Source organism: Bombina bombina, chromosome 5 (assembly GCF_027579735.1).
Source record: "Bombina bombina isolate aBomBom1 chromosome 5, aBomBom1.pri, whole genome shotgun sequence".
NCBI lineage: Eukaryota > Metazoa > Chordata > Amphibia > Anura > Bombinatoridae > Bombina > Bombina bombina.
The window spans coordinates 1,103,966,018-1,103,988,233 of NC_069503.1; the positions used below are offsets into that span (position 1 = coordinate 1,103,966,018).

The 22,216-nt window shown below is 41.4% G+C and overlaps 1 protein-coding gene across 2 annotated transcripts in view; it reads right to left on the minus strand.

Annotated features, from left to right (window-relative positions):
- Positions 1 to 22,216, minus strand: part of TRAPPC9 (trafficking protein particle complex subunit 9) — a 1,774,054-nt gene that overhangs the window by 1,386,887 nt on the left and 364,951 nt on the right. For both annotated transcript variants that reach the window (XM_053715382.1, XM_053715383.1), the window contains exons 14-15: positions 21,923 to 22,055; positions 18,948 to 19,108 (exon numbers count right to left, since the gene is read on the minus strand). In XM_053715382.1, coding sequence (XP_053571357.1) covers positions 18,948 to 19,108; positions 21,923 to 22,055 — 294 coding nt within the window. The remainder of the gene's footprint in view (positions 1 to 18,947; positions 19,109 to 21,922; positions 22,056 to 22,216) is intronic.

Sequence of the window (22,216 nt, forward strand, 5' to 3'; positions counted from 1 at the left end):
TGAGGAACACCACTTGAGTCTGGACACCATGAAATCTATCTCTGGCGTCACCCACCTGTTGCAAATCTCTGCAAACACCTCGGGATGGGGAGACCATTTGCCTGGGTGAAACGATTGTCTGCTGAGAAAGGCAGCTTCCCAGTTGTCTACACCAGGAATGTGGATCGCTGACAGCGAGCAGCTGTGGGCCTCTGCCCATTCCATAATCTTAGATACTTCCCTCATGGCTATGGAGCTTCTTGTTCCCCCTGATGACTGATGTAAGCCACTGAGGTAATGTTGTCTGATTGGAATCTGATAAACTGGGATGAACCCAGACGAGGCCAAGCCTTCAGAGCGTTGAAGATCACTCAAAGTTCCAAAATGTTGATCGGGAGAAGCGATTCCTCTCAAGTCCACCGATCCTGTGCTTTCCTGGCACCCCAAACAGCTCTCCATCGTGAAAAACTTGCGTCCATAGGATGCCCCTTGGGACAGACGATATGGACAGAGCCACCAAGAGAGCGATTCTCTCAACCAGTTGTCCAGAGAAATCTGTTGGGATAGATCCAAGTGATCGCAGTTCCATTGACTCAGCATGCACAACTGAAGAGGTCTGAGATGGAACCTGGCGAATGGAATGACATCTATGCTGGACACCATGAGGACAACTACCTACATACACCTGGCCACAGAGAGTCTGAAGGAGGTCTGGAGGGCCAGACAATTGGAAGTAATCTTGCAACGTCTCTGGTCTGTAAGGAATATCTTCATGGATATGGAGTCTATTATCATGCCCAGGAATTCCACTCTGGTACTGGGAACCAGTGTCTTTTTAGATATAACTACTTTAGCAAGGCATGTGGAACATAGTTCTGCAGGCGGGTATACCGTAGCCTCCTCACAATAATAACAGGTATTAGATCTGGGTAAAGAGGGTAGCGATATTTGTATCAATAATATCAAAAATGACTTGGTGGCACCAAGACCAGAAGAGGAGGTGTTAAAAGGCCCTTTGAGACGTTATGAATCTATTGGTAATTGTTCATGAAAGTCCTAGTGTTACTTGCCCCTGATCTGCCCTCCTTCTTTTGGCCTCAGCTTGTATCCTGGTTTTAGATGAGTAGCATATTTATTTTCTAACAAATTTCAAAGTTGTTTCTATCTTTCTTTCCTCTGCATCATGTGACAACCATCAGCCAATCACAAAATGCATATAAGTATATACTGTGAATTCTTCCACATGCTCAGTAGAAGTTGGCACTTCAGAAAGTGTGAAAATAAAGATTGTGCAGATTTTGATAATGGAACTGAATTGAAAAGTTGTTTAAAATTCTGTACTCTAAATCATGAACATTTAAATTTGACTTTAGCATCCGTTAAGTCTTCTTCAGGGACATACATATACATAGGTATATAGAACAGTAGCCCATGCCAATCAAAACAATTGTCTACAAAAACTTAAAAAAGCTTAATTAAACTTTGTATTATGTAATGCCATTGTACTACGCATGAGCAGAATTTAAATAGAATTATCTATATGTCTTGTAGAGTGGTGAAAGCCTTATGAGGAAACTAAAGTATAGATTTAGCCTTTTGCATTGATGGTAGAAAACTTACTGATTGGTCTGAGATGGGTATATATTCTGTAAGATAGCTGAAAATTGTTACTGGATACTTCCTGGATCTTAAGGTATTGTGTTACCTGTAATGATTAATACAGATACATATTCCCTAATACGGAATTCCAAAATTCCAACTTATTCTGAAATCCAGACTTCCTAATTAGTATATATAAATATATATATATATATATATATATATATATATATATATATTTATTTTTTTTTTTTTAAATTATCAGAAATTTCTATTACTGCCTATAAGTCTCAATCTTCTCTGAACTATATCCTACCATCTGAAAAAACATAATTTATGCTTACCTGATAAATTTATTTCTCTTGTAGTGTATTCAGTCCACGGATCATCCATTACTTATGGGATATATTCCCTTCCCAACAGGAAGTTGCAAGAGGATCACCCAAAGCAGAGCTGCTATATAGCTCCTCCCCTCACATGTCATATCCAGTCATTCGACCGAAACAAGACAAGAAAGGAGAAACCATAGGGTGCAGTGGTGACTGAAGTTTTAATTAAAATTTAGATCTGCCTTAAAAAGACAGGGCGGGCCGTGGACTGAATACACTACAAGAGAAATAAATTTATCAGGTAAGCATAAATTATGTTTTCTCTTCTTAAGTGTATTCAGTCCACGGATCATCCATTACTTATGGGATACCAATACAAAAGCTAAGTAAACGGATGAAGGGAGGGACAAGGCAGGAACTTAAACGGAAGGAACCACTGCCTGTAGAACCTTTCTCCCAAAAACAGCCTCCGAAGAAGCAAAAGTGTCAAATTTGTAAAATTTCGAAAAGGTGTGAAGCGAAGACCAAGTCGCAGCCTTGCAAATCTGTTCAACAGAGGCCTCATTCTTAAAGGCCCAGGTGGAAGCCACAGCTCTAGTAGAATGAGCTGTAATTATTTCAGGGGGCTGCTGTCCAGCAGTCTCATAGGCTAAATGTATTATACTACGAAGCCAAAAAGAGAGAGAGGTTGCCGAAGCTTTTTGACCTCTCCTCTGTCCAGAATAAACGACAAACAGGGAAGAAGTTTGACGAAAATCTTTAGTTGCCTGTAAATAGAATTTCAGGGCACGGACTACGTCCAGATTATGCAAAAGACGTTCCTTCTTTGAAGAAGGATTAGGGCACAATGATGGGACAACAATCTCTTGATTGATATTCCTGTTAGAAACTACCTTAGGTAAAAACCCAGGTTTAGTACGCAGAACTACTTTGTCTGAATGGAAAACCAGATAAGGAGAATCACAATGTAAAGCAGATAACTCAGAGACTCTTCGAGCCGAGGAAATAGCCATCAAAAACAGAACTTTCCAAGATAAAAGCTTAATATCAATGGAATGAAGGGGTTCAAACGGAACACCCTGAAGAACTTTAAGAACCAAGTTTAAGCTCCACGGAGGAGCAACAGATTTAAACACAGGCTTAATCCTAGCCAAAGCCTGACAAAAAGCCTGGACGTCTGGAACTTCTGCCAGACGCTTGTGCAAAAGAATAGACAGAGCAGAAATCTGTCCCTTCAACGAACTAGCAGATAAGCCCTTTTCCAAACCCTCTTGTAGAAAGGACAATATCCTAGGAATCCTAACCTTACTCCATGAGTAACTCTTGGATTCGCACCAATATAAGTATTTACACCATATCTTATGATAGATTTTTCTGGTAACAGGCTTCCGAGCCTGTATTAAAGTATCAATAACTGACTCTGAGAAGCCACGCTTGGATAGGATCAAGCGTTCAATCTCCATGCAGTCAGCCTCGGAGAAATTAGATTTGGATGTTTGAAAGGACCTTGTATTAGAAGGTCCTGCCTCAGAGGTAGAGACCATGGTGGTCAGGACGACATGCCCACTAGGTCTGCATACCAGGTCCTGCGTGGCCACGCAGGCGCTATCAGAATCACCGATGCTCTCTCCTGTTTGATCTTGGCAATCAGTCGAGGCAGCAGCGGAAATGGTGGAAACACATAAGCCATGTTGAAGACCCAAGGGGCTGCTAGAGCATCTATCAGCGCCGCTCCCGGGTCTCTGGACCTGGATCCGTAAAGAGGAAGCTTGGCGTTCTGGCGAGACGCCATGAGTTCCAGTTCTGGTTTGCCCCAACGACGAATCAGTTGAGCGAACACCTCCGGATAAAGTTCCCACTCCCCCGGATGAAAGGTCTGGTGACTTAGAAAGTCCGCCTCCCAGTTCTCCACGCCTGGGATGTGGATCGCTGACAAGTGGCAAGAGTGAAACTCTGCCCAGCTAATTATCTTTGAGACTTCTAACATCGCTAGGGAACTCCTGGTTCCCCCTTGATGGTTGATGTAAGCCACAGTCGTGATGTTGTCCGACTGAAATCTGATGAACCTCAGTGTTGCTAACTGAGGCCAAGCTAAAAGAGCCTTGAATATTGCTCTTAATTCCAGAATATTTATTGGGAGGAGTTTCTCCTCCTGAGTCCACGATCCCTGAGCCTTCAGGGAGTTCCAGACTACGCCCCAACCTAGAAGGCTGGCATCTGTTGTTACAATCGTCCACTCTGGCCTGCGAAAGGTCATGCCCTTGGACAGATGGACCCGAGAAAGCCACCAGAGAAGAGAATCTCTGGTTTCTTGATCTAGATTTAGTAGAGGGGACAAATCTGAGTAATCCCCATTCCACTGACCTAGCATGCATAATTGCAGCGGTCTGAGATGCAGGTGCGCAAATGGCACTATGTCCATTGCCGCTACCATTAAGCCGATTACTTCCATGCACTGAGCCACTGACGGGCGTGGAATGGAATGAAGGACACGGCAAGCATTTAGAAGTTTTGACAACCTGGACTCCGTCAGGTAAATTTTCATCTCTACCGAATCTATAAGAGTCCCTAGGAAGGAGACTCTTGTGAGTGGTGATAGAGAACTCTTTTCCACGTTCACCTTCCACCCATGCGACCTCAGAAATGCCAGAACTATCTCTGTATGAGACTTGGCAATTTGAAAGCTTGATGCCTGTATCAGGATGTCGTCTAGATACGGAGCCACCGCTATGCCTCGTGGTCGTAGAACCGCCAGAAGTGAGCCCAGAACCTTTGTAAAGATTCTCGGGGCTGTAGCTAACCCGAAGGGAAGAGCTACAAACTGGTAATGCCTGTCTAGGAAGGCAAATCTTAGGTACCGATAATGATCTTTGTGAATCGGTAGGTGAAGGTAGGCATCCTTTAAGTCCACTGTGGTCATGTACTGACCCTCTTGGATCATGGGTAGGATGGTTCGAATAGTTTCCATTTTGAATGATGGAACTCTTAGGAATTTGTTTAAGATCTTTAGGTCCAAGATTGGTCTGAAGGTTCCCTCTTTCTTGGGAACCACGAACAGATTTGAGTAAAAACCTTGCCCTTCTTGCGGCCTTTCGGTTCCCGGCTTCTATCATCCAAGCGGTGCGGGCTTTGTATTCGGCCCCCACGGCCTCAGTCAGAGGTCTGGGGTTTCATTCCTCCCCCTTTTCTATCTCAAATGGCACCCGGCAAGGGTGCCCCCTTTCACCCATACTATTTGCGCTGGCCATAGAACCCTTAGCAGCTGCTATTAGAGCAAATAGAGATTTGTCTGGTATCACCCTGCATGGAACGGTTCACAAAGTGGCTCTGTTTGCTGATGACACTACCATATTCTCTGCAAATCCCCTAAGTGAGTTTCCTAAGCTCCTATCCTTATTAGATACTTTTAGCGGCCTATCTTTCTATAGACTAAACCAATCCAAATCGGAGCTCTACACGCAAGGTTTTTCAGAACTAGATACTAACTCATTACGAGTCAAATATAATTTTGTTATTAACAATGAATATATCTCACATTTAGGAGTTAAGCTATCTAACTCCATACCCAACCTAATTCTGAATAACTATTAGCCCCTCCTAACTGAACTGCATACTCTGACCAAGCAGTGGAACTATCGATGTATCTCCTGGCTAGGCCGGGTCGCAGCCCTTAAAATGAGTTACCTCCCAAAATTGACATATGTCATGAGATGCCTCCCTATCAGGGTACCTAGATCCCTCCTCACCCAGTTTCAGGGTGCCTGCACCAAATATATTTGGCAGAACAAACCTCCACGAGTAGCTCACAAACTCCTGCAGTACCCCAAAATGCACGGGGGGGGTAGCCTCCCCATCTATATCCAGGTATTATGAGGCAGCTATGTTAACACACATTACCCAATGGGGAGTAAAGGACTCAGATAGTAGATGGAGGTCGATTGAACAGGCCTCCCTACCCTTTAACCTAACCCTGAGGGACCTGATATGGACCCCTCCACATTCTCAGAGATCCTTGGGGATAGAGAATCAGATAATCCAAGAATGCCTAACTACCTGGGAGCAACTAAGACACTGCCCCCGGGTGGCTCCCCACCCTTCCCCCATCACTACATTTACTGGCCTTCTCTCTGGCCTTCAGGATTCTCACCCCTTGACGTGGCTGAGACTGGGCATCTCGAAAGTGGCAGATCTATGGCCCTCTTCTCCCGGGGATTCGTTCATACCTTTGGCCCAAATAGGTGACTCATCACCCCTCCCGCCTTACATGCGTTTTGAATATGTTAGGGTCCTCAGCTTTCTGACCAGCTGGGGATTTAAACCATCTCTAGCCAGGCCTTTAACCATCTGGGAAGCCAAGTGGCAACAGGGATTGAGGCTGGGCAAACCATTATCTTTCCATTACTCTATCATGGAAGGTGCAGTCCCTATAGATAAGGCACTCCACATCTCTAAATGGGAGCAGAAACTTGAGTTCACTGTCCCTACCAAAGAATGGCACCGTACACTACTCCTCACAAATAAAACCCTCCATTGTGTCACTATGCGCGAGACCTTCATTAAATTGCTTACACAATGGTATTTTGTGCCTACTAGATTAGCAGCAATTTTCCCTGAAACATCCCCGATCTGTTGGAGAGGATGCGGCGCTGTAGGAGACATGACCCACATTTGGTGGTCTTGCCCTAAGTTGAGGCCCATCTGGGACAGGTGCTTCTCGACCTTGTTGCATATGGGTATTTCTCTCCCCCGCACCCCAGAAGTTGCCTTACTCCACGTGGGTACTTGCAAACTCCCCAGACACTATGCCTCATTGAGCATCTATCTCCTCTCAGCTGTCAAACTCAACATAGCCAAAGCTTGGAAAAGAATTAACCCCCCATCATGGTCTGACATTTCCCAAACCATGGCCTATATCTACACCATGGAAAAGCCTATCTATTACTCCAAATATAGAGTTGACTTCTTTGAACTAATTTGGGCAGAATGGAAGAATAGGATTGACACGACATGGCTCCCTAGCTTTGAGACTTAAGTCAGAGTATCTTTACTCAGTAGAATCGGTACACCATCCCACACCTATTCAGATTTAACTAACGTCCATTGTAGGTTCATGTCCGTTCCCTCAGGACCCGCTTCCTCTTTCCCCCCCCCTCTCCCTTTGGATGATCCCCCCCCCCCATTTCTATCCCCTATCACTCACCATAGACTCAAGTGAACAATCTTGCTACTCCCCTATATCAGATACGGTGGTGTTTATGTTATTAAGATTTCCTGTCGTATGTTGTGTGATTACCTATGTAACCATTACTTTTGTTTTATCACTGGAATAGTACGCTTTGGTCGTACTAATGCTGTACCTGTTTATTTTATTTGAAAAACTAATAAAACATATCTTTTAAAAAAAAAAAAAAAACCTTGCCCTTGTTCCGTCCGCGGAACTGGGTGGATCACCCCCATTATAAGGAGGTCTTGTACACAGCGTAGAAATGCCTCTTTCTTTATTTGGTTTGCTGATAACCTTGAAAGGTGAAATCTCCCTTGTGGAGGAGAAGCTTTGAAGTCCAGAAAATATCCCTGGGATATGATCTCCAACGCCCAGGGATCCTGGACATCTCTTGCCCACGCCTGGGCGAAGAGAGAAAGTCTGCCCCCCACTAGATCCGTTTCCGGATAGGGGGCAATCCCTTCATGCTGTCTTAGGGGCAGTAGTAGGTTTTCTGGCCTGCTTGCCCTTGTTCCAGGACTGATTATTTTTCCAGGCCTGTCTGTAACGAGCAACAGTTCCTTCCTGTTTTGGAGCGGAGGAAGTTGATGCTGCTCCTGCCTTGAAGTTTCGAAAGGCACGAAAATTAGACTGTTTGGCCTTTGATTTGGCCCTGTCCTGAGGAAGGGTATGACCCTTACCTCCAGTAATGTCAGCGATAATTTCTTTCAAGCCGGGCCCGAATAAGGTTTGCCCCTTGAAAGGAATATTAAGCAATTTAGATTTAGAAGTCACGTCAGCTGACCAGGATTTAAGCCATAGCGCTCTGCGCGCCTGGATGGTGAATCCGGAGTTCTTAGCCGTTAGTTTAGTCAAATGAACAATGGCATCAGAAACAAATGCATTAGCTAGCTTAAGTGCTTTAAGCTTGTCCATGATTTCATCCAATGGAGCTGAGTGAATGGCCTCTTCCAGAAACTCAAACCAGAATGCCGCAGAGCAGTGACAGGCGCAATGCATGCAAGGGGCTTTAAGATAAAACCTTGTTGAACAAACATTTTCTTAAGGTAACCTTCTAATTTTTTATCCATTGGATCCGAAAAAGCACAACTTTCCTCCACCGGGATAGTGGTACGCTTAGCTAAAGTAGAAACTGCTCCCTCCACCTTAGGGACCGTCTGCCATAAGCCCCGTGTAGTGGCATCTATTGGAAACATTTTTCTAAATATAGGAGGTGGGGAAAAAGGCACACCCGGTCTATCCCACTCCTTGCTAATAATTTCTGTAAGCCTTTTAGGTATAGGAAAAACGTCAGTACACACCAGCACCGCATAGTATCTATCCAGCCTACATAATTTCTCTGGAATTGCAACTGTATTACAGTCATTTAGAGCCGCTAAAACCTCCCCTAGCAATACACGGAGGTTCTCAAGCTTAAATTTAAAATTAGAAATCTCTGAATCTTGTTTCCCTGGATCAGATCCGTCACCCACAGAATGAAGCTCTCCGTCCTCATGTTCTGCAAACTGTGACGCAGTATCAGACATGGCTCTCACAGCACCAGCGCGCTCTGTCCTTATCCCAGAGCTATCGCGCTTGCCTCTTAATTCTGGCAATTTAGATAATACTTCTGTCAGGGTATTATTCATAATAGTGGCCATGTCTTGTAAAGTGATTTGTATGGGCATCCCTGATGTACTTGGCGCCAAAATATCACGCGCCTCCTGAGCGGGAGGCGAAGGTACTGACACGTGAGGAGAGTTAGTCGGCATAACTTCCCCCTCGTCGTCTGGTGATAATTCTTTTATAGATAAAGACTGACCTTTATTATTTAAAGTGAAATCAATACATTTAGTACACATATTTCTATGGGGCTCCACACTGGCCTTCAAACATAATGAACAAACAGATTCATCTGTGTCAGACATGTTTAAACAGACTAGCAATGAGACTAGCAAGCTTGGAAAACACTTTGAAATAAATTTACAATCACTAAATAAAACGTTACTGCGCCTTTAAGAAGCACAAAAAATTGTCACAGTTGAAATAACAAAGAACCAAATCAGTTATAGCAACTAAATTTTCACAGTAAATGTATTAAGTTAGCAGAGCATTGCACCCACTTGCAAATGGATGATTAACCCCTTAATACCCAAAACGGATAAGCAATAGAGAAAAAAACGTTTTTAACACAGTCAAACACACTGTCACAGGTCTGCTGTGACTGATTACCTCCCACAAAATGACTTTTGAAGTCCCCTGAGCTCTCTAGAGACGTCCTGTGTCATGCAGGAAGAAACAGGAAGACAGAGACTGAATTTTTACTGCGCAAAAAAGCGCTAAAATAGGCCCCTCCCGCTCATATTACAACAGTGGGAAGCCTCAGTTAACTGTTTCCATGCAAAAATATAAGTCAGCCATGTGGAAAATTCATGCCCCAATAAATTTTATCACCAAAGTACCTCACAAAAACGATTAAACATGCCAGCAACCGTTTTAAACATCTTTTTCTTTTATTTTTTAAAGAGTATGTATCTCTATGATAAGCCTGATACCAGTCCTTCTACTGTATTTAAGACTTATTACATTACTTCAGTAATAGCAGTATTTTCTTAGTCAAATTCCATTCCTAGAAAATTACTTTACTGTATATACATTAATCAGCCTGATACCAGTCACTTCCACTGCATTTAAGGCTGTACTTACATAACATCGGTATCAGCAGTATTTTCTTAGTCAATTCCATTCCTTAGAAACATATTTTACTGCACATACCTTATTTGCTGGGGACCCCGCACGCTATTCCCTTTCTGAAGTTACCCCACTCCTCAGAATGTGCGAGAACAGCCAGTGGATCTTAGTTACTTCTGCTAAGATCATAGAAAATACAGGCAGATTCTTCTTCCAAATACTGCCTGAGGAAAAAAACAGCACACTCCGGTGCCATTTAAAAATAACAAACTTTTGATTGAAGAAATAATTAAGTATAAAACACCACTCTCCTCTCGCGACCTCCATCTATGTTGAGAGTTGCAAGAGAATGACTGGATATGACATGTGAGGGGAGGAGCTATATAGCAGCTCTGCTTTGGGTGATCCTCTTGCAACTTCCTGTTGGGAAGGGAATATATCCCATAAGTAATGGATGATACGTGGACTGAATACACTTAACAAGAGAAATATAATTCAGGATTCAAGTTTGATTCTACAACAGAATTTATTTTCATTGACAATAGGCAACAGGTTGCTACCACTTCCAGACCAAATATGAGCAAGATCTCAGACAGTTGATGGATTACAGTGGAAATGAAGCATCAGCAGTCAAAGGGACATTAAACCTCAACATTCTTTCATGATTCAGATAAAGGATACAATTTTAAACAACATTCCAATAAATTTCAATTATCTAATTTGCTTCTTTAGATATCCTTTGTTGAAGAAATAGCAATGCATCTGGATGAGCCAATAACACAAGGCATCTATGTGCAGCCACCAATCAGCAGCTAATGAGCCTATCTAGATATTATTATTATCAGGTATTTGTAGAGCGCCAACAGATTCTGCAGCGCTATGAACATACAACATTTACAGGGGTCAAGTGGGTACAGGGCCCTGCCGAGAGTTGCACTATTGAAGTTGGCTATTATGAATGTTAACTACAAACAGCTGAGCTTGTAGGTCAACATGCTATGGGGTTTAAGGGGGTAGCAGAGGAGATAGGAAGGTTAGTGTAGGTTGTATGCCTCTCTGAATAGTAGAGTCTACAGGGAGAGCTTAAAGCTTTCAAAACTAGGGGAGAGTCTTGCGAAGCGAGGCAGAGAGTTCCATAAGATGGGAGCCAGTCTGGAAAAATCTTGTTAACAGGAATGTAAGGAGGTAACAAGAAAGGAGGAGATCATGAGCGGAATGAAGGGGACGGGAGGGAGAATATCTGGAGAAAAGGTTTGAAATGTAGGGGGGAGCAGTGCAGTTGAGGGCTTTGTGTGTCAGAGTGAGAATTTTGTGTTTAATCCTGGAGATAAAAGTAAAGGGATTGGCAGAGAGGTGCAGCAGATGAAGAGTGACATATAAGGAAGATGAGCCTGGCAGAGGGGTTCATTATGGATTGTAACGGAGCTAGGCGACATCTAGGGAGACCAGAGAGGATGGAGTTGCAGTAGTTGAGGCAGGAAAGGATGAGAGAATGGATTAAAATCTTAGTTGTGTCTTGTGTAAGGAAATGTCTAATTTTAGAGATGTTTTTAAGGTGGTTTTTAGCCAAGGACTGAATGTGAGGAGTAAAAGATAGATCTGAGTCAAGTGTGACCCCAAGACATTGGGCATGGTGGGTTATATAGAAATGGGGGGTGGAGATTTTGGAAGAAGGGGGGGGGATAAGGAGCTCAGTTTTGGAGAGATTTATCTTGAGGTAGTGAGATGACATCCAAGATGATATATACAAGAGAGACAGTTAGTGGCACGGGTTAGCAAGGAAGGAGATAGTTCTGGTGCAGAAAGGTAGATTTGGGTGTCATCAGCATACAAATGATAATGAAACCCATGGAACTTTATTAATGAGGATGTGTAGATTGAGAAGAGGAGGGGACCAAGGACAGAGCCTTGCAGTACCCCGACAGAAAGAGGTAATGGGGCAGAGGATGCCCCAGAGAAAGCTACACGAAAGGTACAGTTAGACAGATAGGAAGAGAACCACGAGAAAGCTGTGTTGCAGATGCCGAAGGAATGGAGGGTTTGGAGAAAAAGAAGGTGGTCGACAGTATCAAAGGCTGCAGACAGATGAAGGAGGATAAGTAGAGAGAAGTGGCCTTTGGATTTTGCTGTAAGTAGGTAGTTTGTAACCTTAACAATTGATGTCTCTGTGGGGTGTAGGGGGCAAAATTCAGATTGCAGTGGGTCAAGGAGGGAGTTTAATGTAAGGAAATGGGATAGACGTGCAAATACTTGCTTTTCAAGATGCTTTGAGGCAAGAGGGAGTAGGTAAATAGGGCGGTAGTTGGGTGGGGAGGTTGGATCCAGAGAAGGTTTTTTGAGGATTGGTGTGACCAGTGCATGTTTAAGAGATTAGGGAAATATACCAGTGCTGAGGGAGAGATTGAAGATGTGTGTGAGTATAGGGGTATGGGTAGAAGAGAGGGAGGGGAGTAGCTGTGAGGGGATGGGGTCCAGTGGACAGGTAGTGAGGTGAGAGGATAGTAATAAGGGCAGAAACTTCTTCCTCTGCAACAGGGGCAAAAGAACTATGTGGGTTTTGGATGATTGTGAGTAGATTTTGTTCTTGAAGTAGCTGGCAAAATCTTGAGCTGAGAGAGAATGTGGAGAACACACGTTTTGGGTTTGAAGAAAGAGTAGAGATAAGAGTAGAGAAATAATGTTGTTTATATAGATTAAGGGCAGAATAGTAAGAGTTCAAGATGAACTTATAGTGAAGAAAGTCAGCTGAACTCCGAGATTTCCTCCAGTGTCACTCAGCAGAACGGGAACATCTGCATAGGTACCGTGCCAGAGGAGTATGCCAGGGCTGAGGATGAGTATATGATTTCCAAGCTATGGTAGGTGGGGCCAGAGTGTCAAGGACCGATATAAGGGTGGAGTTGTAGTGGCAAATAGATTCATCAGGGCAGGAAAAAGAGGGGATGGAAGAGAGGAGAGGTTCGAGAGAGCTAACCAGCTGTCGCTGATCTAATGACTTGATTCTTCTGTGAAGTTTGGTGTGAGGGGTAGAAGGAGGGAGAGTTGTAGGGAAGGAAGTGATGTTACAAGTGAGGAGGTGATGGTCAGAAAGAGGAAAAGGGGAGTTTATGAAGTTTGAGATTGCATTGCATTGATAGCTAAAAATCAGATCAAGGGAGTGACCATCTTTGTGAGTGGGAGAGTCAGTCCATTGTGACAGGCCGAAAGAGGAAGTGAGCTGCAGAAGCTGTTTTGCAGAGGAGGCAGTGGGATTATCAATAGGGAGGTTGAAGTCGCTAAGAATGAGGGCAGGGGCACCTGAGGAAAGGAAATAAGGTAGCCAGACAGCAAAGTGATCTAGAAATAGAGTTGAGGAGCCCGGAGGCGGTATATGACTTCAACACGTATAGAGAGTGGAGAGAATAAGCGAATCATGTGTGTTTTGAGTGAAGAAAATGTGAGGGAAGAGAAGGGCTGTATTTGTTGAAAGGTGCAATGAGAGGAAATTAAATTACCAACACCACCCCGGCTGAAGTGGAGACCCCCATGTGACAGTGCGGCAGAGGAAAACTGTGTCTGAAGGAGAGAGCCAGGTTTATGTGAGAGCCAGAAGGTTGAGAGAGTTTGAGATAAAGAGGTCATGGATAGAAGTGAGCTTGTTGCAAACAGAGCGAGAGTTCCATAGTGCACAAGTGAAGGGGTTGGTGGCTTTAGGTGCAAGAGGAATGAGATTAAGGTTACCAGAGTTTTGTTTTTGACGTTTATTGAAGGGCACACGTGGGTGTGCAGGGCATAGAAGTTGTGGGGGACCAGGATTAGGGGAGATGTCACCAGCAGCTAGTATGAGCAAGAGGGAGAGTGACATTAGATGCAGATTTGCAGTAATGAGACTGCCTTCTTTTTCAAATAAAGATAGCAAGACAATGAAGAAAAATTAATAATAGGAGTAAATTAGAATGTTGCTTAAAATTGCATACTCTATCTGAATCACAAAAGAACATTTTTGGGTTCAGTGTCCCTTTAAGCAAAACACTATAATAATCCAATCCAAAACTTTACAAAAATAATGCTTTAATAACGTGCTGAGGTGCAATGTAAATTTACATCTAATTATTGCAATGCTGTAGGTGGAAGAGATCACTTATTATTCAGTATAAACAAACATTTCTGTAGGACCTTCTCATAAGTAAGACGTGAGCTGTCTATAGTAATAACCCTAGCAAACATATTTACCTTGACTTTATCTCAATTACAGACAGAAATAATGGAATCTACATAATACTAAAAAATGTAGCAGTGCCATATCTAATTATATTTATAAAACTGCAATAAATAAAAAACAAAAAGACACTATACAATATAAAGCAGTCACACACCTGTCGCATTCAGTATCCCGAATCCTGTCTAATGATACAGTAAACAATGTCTAAAAAGATTTGTTTAACTTTCTGAAGTTTCAGTATACAATTATAACTGGAAATATATATCTTTAACCAGTTCATCGTACGCACACACAAAAATGCAACAAGCTAAATAAATTACATTGCATGCGGTATTCCATTTAAAGGGACAGAAAATACTCATTACCTACATACCTTAAAGGGATAGTAAACCCCAAAATTTCTTTTTATGATTCAGATAGAACATACAATTTTAAACAACTTTCCAATTTAATTCTATTATCAAATTTTCTTCATTCTCTTGTTATCCATTGCTGAAGGGACATCATTGCACTACTGACAGGAAGCTGAAATATCTATTTAGCCAATCACAAGAGACAAATGTGTACAGGCACCAATTAGCAGCAGCTCCCACTAGTGTATGATATGTGCGTATTCATTTTTTAACAAGGGATACTAAGAGAACGAAGCACATTTGAAAATAGAAGTGAATTTAAAAGTGTCTTAAAATAACATGCTCTATCTGAATCATGCAAGTTTAATTTTGACTTTCCTATCCCTTTAATCAAATGATTTTTTCCTGATTATACTTCTGTGACCTGTCAAATATTCAACTGCAGATCGTATTGTGTTCTATTCTATCTTTTACAGTGCAGCCAGACAGTTAAAGATAGCCCACAAACTCAGCCCCAAAGGAGATATGGTTTTACACTGATTCTATATGCCCCCTGTAGTAAGCGGCTTGCAAATTAGTTTTTAGGTCTGTGCACGGACTGTTGCACTTGCGTGATTGGATCATTCTGTCACGTGACTCGCTGAATTTGCACATGCGCAACACGTCTCATCTGCACTGTGTGGTGACACAGTTGTAAGCCACAGGAACGAGGCTTTGAAAAAATATAGTCAATGCTGAGAAGGAAAATGGAGGGGGGAGGAGTTTGGGGGCTATTTTGGAGGCATAGAAAACGTTGAATACAATAGGGATATTTATGGCTGCTGCTGTTGTTCACTATTGGGGATATGTGAATAATGATTGTGTGGGGATGAATTTTTATATTAGATAGTGATGTTAGTGGTGTTTAATGTCCCTTTAAGCAAAGTTCTTGGGTATTAAAAGTTACAAAATGAATTGAAATATTCCAAACTTGCTTTAAAAATGTAAGGTTGTTTAGAGGCTAATGTCATCCCATAAACTGATGAAGTTGGCCTCAAATTAGTATTGTTAGTGCATTATTACGTGCAGTAATTACTCACTAAGTACACGTACTTTAAAGAGTCGTGACTCAACTTACTTAAAAGCACAGAAAAAAAAACCCACCAAAAAACATCTAGACACAACCCAGTGTCTACAGAACATTTCCCCAGCCAAGTGATATTATAAAGTAGCCAGACGGGAGCAGTGTAATACTTTGCAATATTATAACATTTTCTGTCACTTATAAATATTAATTATGCTAGTCAAGGCACACATTAATTGCATAATTCATTATAAATACATTTGCAACAAACATTGAAAAAATGTAATAACATTTAGAAACCAGTTTGTTTTAAGTTGAAATCATTTAATACCCAATAATTGAATTTCAATAAATGGAAATCACATTTAGGGCTTGATTTATCAAGCAAGGGCGAAAAGGGGCCTACATATTAACCCCTGTCCGCCCCAGCTCTCCTCTGGCGGGTAGCAATCCGCTGTCGAAATTTAACATTGCACACAAGCGCTATTTTGTACTCACGTGCAATACCACCCCTGCCCGCCCAAAGCCAAAACATGCGCAGGCAGGAGCTGTCAATCTCCCCAGTCTGATGAGACCGGGGAGATTAAAATTCTCCACCTAATAGGTGGAGAAGAGGGTAGAGAAGCAGAGGTCTGATGACTGCTGCTTGATAAATCCTGACTGCGGGTTCTCTTGTGGAACCTGCAGTCATAGAGAGGCGAAGGGCTTGATAAATCCTGACTGTGGGTTCTCTAGTTGGAACCTGCAGTCATAGAAAGGCGAAGGGCTTGATAAATCCTGACTGTGGGTTCTCTAGTTGGAACCTGCAGTCAGTAAAAGGCGAAGGGCTTGATAAATCCTCACTGCGGGTTCTCTTGTGGAACCTTCAGTAATAGAGAGGCGAAGGGCTTGATAAATCCTCACTGCAGGTTCTCTTGTGGAACCTGCAGTCATAGAGAGGCGAAGGGCTTGATAAATCCTCACTGCAGGTTCTCTTGTGGAACCTGCAGTCATAGAGAGGCGAAGGGCTTGATAAATCCTGACTGTGGGTTCTCTTGTGGAACCTGCAGTCATAGAGAGGCGAAGGGCTTGATAAATCCTCACTGCAGGTTCTCTTGTGGAACCTGCAGTCATAGAGAGGCGAAGGGCTTGATAAATCCTCACTGTGGGTTCTCTTGTGGAACCTGCAGTCATAGAGAGGCGAAGGGCTTGATAAATCCTGACTGTGGGTTCTCTTGTGGAACCTGCAGTCATAGAGAGGCGAAGGGCTTGATAAATCCTCACTGCAGGTTCTCTTGTGGAACCTGCAGTCATAGAGAGGCGAAGGGCTTGATAAATCCTGACTGTGGGTTCTCTAGTTGGAACCTGCAGTCAGTAAGAGGCGAAGGGCTTGATAAATCCTCACTGCAGGTTCTCTTGTGGAACCTGCAGTCATAGAGAGGCGAAGGGCTTGATAAATCCTCAGTGCGGGTTCTCTTGTGGAACCTGCAGTCATAGAGAGGCGAAGGGCTTGATAAATCCTCAGTGCGGGTTCTCTTGTGGAACCTGCAGTCATAGGGGGGTAGTTATCAAGCCGTCAACTTTTCTGCCTTCGCCGGCCCAATACGCCCGCCTAAGCTCGCCTCACATCGCCTCCTGAAAAAATATGCCTAAGTTATCAAAAAAAGCTGTCAAAAAGCCGCGGGGCGATGAGCAGCGGACTGTGAGAGTTATCACTCATCCGATCTCGCTGCTCTTCGGCTGTTTGACAGCTTTCTTGCTAGCCTGTCACTAAGCACCCACACTAAACTGCACTGTTCTACCCCCTATACCGGCGCCCCCGGAGCCCCCCGCAACTAAATAAAGTTACTAATCCCTAAACTGCCACTCCTAGACCCCGCCGCAACTATTAAAAATGTATTAACCCCTAAACCGCCGCTCCTAGACCCTGCCGCAACTATTAAAAATGTATTAACCCCTAAACCGCCGCTCCTAGACCCCACCGCAAGTCTTATAAATGTATTAACCCCTAAACCGCCGCTCCCGGACACCGCTGCCACCTACATTATACCTAGTAACCCCTATCCTGCCCCCTATACTGCCGCCCTCTGTAATAAAGTTATTAACCCCTATCCTGCTGATCCCGCACCTCGCCGCAAATAAAAAAATTGTTTAACCCCTAAACCACCGCTCCCTGAACCCGCCGCAACCTATCTTAAATTTATTAACCCCTATCCTGCCCCCCACTACACCGCCGCCACTGTAATAAAATTATTAACCCCTAAACCTAAGTCTAACACTAACCCTAACACCCCCCTAACTTAAAGGGCCACTAAACCCAAAATCTTTCTTTCATGATTCAGATAGAACATACAAATTTAAACAACATTACAATTTACTTCTATTATTTATTTTGCTTCATTTTTTAGATATTCTTATTTGAAGAAAAAGCAATGCACATGGGTGAGCCAATCACGTGAGACTTCTATGTGCAGCAACCAATCAGCAGCTACTGAGCATATCTAGATATGCTTTTCAGCAAAGAATATCAAGAGAATAAAACAAATTAGATAATAGAAGTAAATTAGAAATATATTTAAAAATGCATTCTCTTTCTAAATCATGAAAGAAAAAATGTGGGTATCAAGGCCCTTTAAATATTAATTAAATACATCTAAATCATATTTATATTATTAACTAAGTTAATCCTATTTAAAACTAAATACTTACCTATAAAATAAACCCTAATATAGCTACAATATAAATAATAATTATATTGTAGCTATCTTAGGATTTATTTTATTTTACAGGTACCTTTCAATTTATTTTAACTAGGTATATTATTATTTTATTTTTTGCCCTTTGCTTGTATAGCCAGAGATACGTTTAGTACATTTAACAGTATTTCATTCACAAACCATGTTAACCACTGTAAAATTCAACAAATATACAGCAATGTTAAAGGGACACTGTACACTGGATTTTTCTTTGCATATATGTTTTGTAGATGATCCATTTAAATAGCCCATCTGGGAGTGTTTTTGCAACAGTGTATAGTTTTGCTTATTTTTTTAATAATATTGGACTGATTTTCAGACTCTTAACAAAGCCCCAAAGTATCAGATGCAGACTAAAGTCTACAGATCCCTGTTTGTATAATCTGTCTGCTCATATATAGGGGGAGGGGGGGGTCTGTGCTTCCTGCTTTCCCATACCCTTTCACTGGGTGTCCCAGCCTAACCTCATCAAAAGTACTAAACTGGGAGTTTTTAAAAGGTTTTATACTGGATGTTTAGATCAGTATCTGTGCATATTCTTCTTTATAGTGCTGTCTACTACATGCAGCTATATGACAGTTGGTGTATACCGCCCTTTTAATCCCAAGACATAATGGAATTTCTGTACATTAAGGAATGCTTTTGTACGTAAACAAAAACTTTAAATAAAAAAAAAAAAAAAAAAAAAAAAAAAGACATCCTGTAGGTGAAAAGAAAAAGCAGCTGGATGGATTTATTTAAAACAACAAAAAATACACCTGACCTTGACACAGATGTAAAAAAAAGGATCTTACCCTTGTTCAAGTTTTTTGAGGTGACCTCAAGGTTTTCTAGTGGTTCCGTCCCAATATTTTCCAGCTTTATAACAAGCTTCTGTGTCTCACCATTATAAAGCTGTACAGAAACGTGAGTAGACACATCTTCACCTGATAACGGCTGCAAGACATGAGCAGATCTGAAACACAAAAGAATTAAACAGTTGAGACAACAGAAAAAAAGTGCAAGACATAATGATGCATTCAGACTTCAGAGTAGACTGAGGAATCCATACCTTCAATTAACCAAAAAGATCCCACTGCATGTCCTGTAGCTCGACCGGTCAACGAGTAATCATGAAAAGAACATTGGTTTTGTTCCTATAGAAAGACAAACTACCCCCACTCTTACATCTTTACATTTTCCTATATTAAAGGACCAGTCTTCACAGTAGATTTGCATAATCAACAAATTCAAGATAACAAGACAATGCAATAGCACTTATTCTGAACTTCAAATGAGTAGTAGATTTTTTTTCTGACAATTTTAAAAGTTATGTCTATTTCCACTCCCCCTGTACCATGTGACAGTCATCAGCCAATCAAAAATGCATACACGTACCATGTGACAGCCATCAGCCAATCACAAATGCATACACACTTATTCTTGCACATGCTCAGTAGGAGCTGGTGACTCAAAAAGTTTAAATATAAAAAGACTGTGCACTTTTTTAATGGAAGTAAATTATAAAGTTGTTGAAAATTGCATGCTCTATCTGAATAATGAAAATTTAATTTTGACTTGAGTGTCCCTTTAAATCGTCCAGTCTGATTTGACTCCCTAGTTGGATTGTGAAGATGTGTTTATACCACTTTGCGCATTTGCAATAAAAGTGCGAACCAAATATACAGAACTTTTGTAACAATTGGGAGCACTATACCAATGTTAGTATAGAAAATTAAACTGCAACATACAAAGTTAATTAGCTAAATTAGTCCTAATTTATCATTTGATTTTCTTCTTTTGAATGTTATAAATAAAACACATGGAAGTCCATTGAGCAATTTTATTTGTTTCACAAGATGTTTGTTACATATATGTAATATTTATTTTGTGCTTTCAATTATTAATTGTCCTAAGATTGTGCATGTTAATTACAAGGAGCTATAGAAATAAATAAAAGCAAAAGTAGATGGAGGCTATTTCTATTAGTGAATAGAAAGACACGGCTGAAGTGCAGCCGCACTGCCAAGTTCTGCTTGTCAGCAGTCGGAACACTATGTGCAACAGCAAAACAGCGACGTTTCATTTTTTACATGCACAAGACTGGAAAGGCATGGAGTAGGGAATGAAGGAGGAGGGAGGAGTTTGGTGGCCATATCTAGAAGCCAAATACAATTACTCATCGTAACATTAATGGTGTACGAGTCAATCTGCAGTGTAGCCAAAGGGGTGCAGCGGTATGTTTTTAGGTTGATCGAAGTTACGGCTCATTGTTTAATCGGGAGTAGACTATCCCTTTAAAATATGGAAGAAATAAGTGTTTTTAGTCTCCACAAATGAAAAAGTGCGGCAATGTTGTAACCTAAATTTCCCTTTTTTTAAACAAATTGTTATTCCCTCTACTGAGACAATACAAGGGTAGATTTAAATAAATGAACGAGCAATTGCTTTAGCATGTGCAGTTTGGAGACTGCTCTTCCATTTTCATGGAAATTGGAAAATACGATTTTTAGAGTTAAAAAAAAGGAAAAGGGGAGCAAAATAAATATTGGCAATATCGCTTTACTACATAATTAAACAGTATATATTTCATGTTCTTTTAACTGTGAGTGTTCTTTAAAGCACATTCTTATACAGAGTATTTTCCTAGTGGTTCAATGGACTTTAAATAAGCAAGACAGAGAAAACAACATGCTCTGAACTCGCATTGTTTCATTGAGTTCATTGCAGTTATTGTCAGAATAAACTTTTAGTTTGTAAATACAACAGTATCTCAGACCTGTTAATGTCTTCTGTAAATATTTATATTATATTCATCATAATAATAGTGATGGTTAAGTAACTAAAATTTATTTACATAACCCAAAGCTTAAGATCAGTGTATTAAATATATCATTCATTTGAATTAAAACACATTATTTAACTAATAAACTAACAATCTCTTTGTGGTTTTTAATCACCCTCACAGCTGCCTCTCAGTAAGGTCATTTTTTTTGTACCTCTTGACAAACGGTCAGTACAGCCAATAGGAACCACCCAGACGATGCACATGCAGTGAAAGCCGATCTTTCAGACTAGCGGTAGTGTATAGCAATACACAGCGTGGGTGGTACCGTGGTACTATTGGCTGTACCGCCAAGTTGTCAAGGGATAGACTTTTTTTTATCTTACTGAGAGGTGGCCGAGAGGGTGATTAAAATTCAGAAAAAGTGCATTACTTAAATAATAGGTTTTGTCTAAAATAAATATGATAGATTAAGTACATGGACCTTAAAGGGTCAGTTTAGACCCAATATTTCTTCTTTATTACGTATTGCCACATACTACACAGGTTACACATATATAAGCTTGTAAAAAGTACATGAAACTTTTAAATAATCATTGTTTGTTAGCACCCGAAAAGGCTCCGCCCACAGCTTCTTGTCCAGTAAGCCGTTTTCTTGCATGACATTTTAGCAGTGCACATTTAATATTTTTCAGTTAGCTACTTCAAATTGAACATGCACAAATCACTGTGTCGACTATGATTGAAGAAACTTAACGTACCAAAATATACACGCAATAGGTGGGAGGAGCTTGGAGGCCATTTCTGGCTCCTAACAAATGATGAGTATTTAAACGTTTCATGTACTTCTTACAAGCTGATAGATGTGGGACCTGTTGCAGGATGCTTCTCTGGTATCTAACAATAAGTTATCAATTACAGTGATTTCCTCTTTCACAGGTAATCCGCTCTAACCTGTCACCATCATTGAAAGAACGAGACTAAAATGAAGACCGCTGTTCTTACCTTGGAAGGGAAGTGCTGATCTGTAGTCTTGGCAACGCAGGAATCACATCAACTGTACAACCATTGTTTTTCAGTCCTGGAAGATTCTCCAGTAGACAGTCGCTGTATACTCCAAATACAGATGTGTGATAACCTAACCAATAGAGAAAAAAAGGTATCCTCAATAAACAAATCTCTACTAATACAAGCCCTCCCAACTAGCACTACATTTATTAGCTTAAATATGTAAAGGGGCCTTAGTCATTTTTCTATAGATGTAGTACATATCAGTAATAGAGCATTGCAAAAGATCTG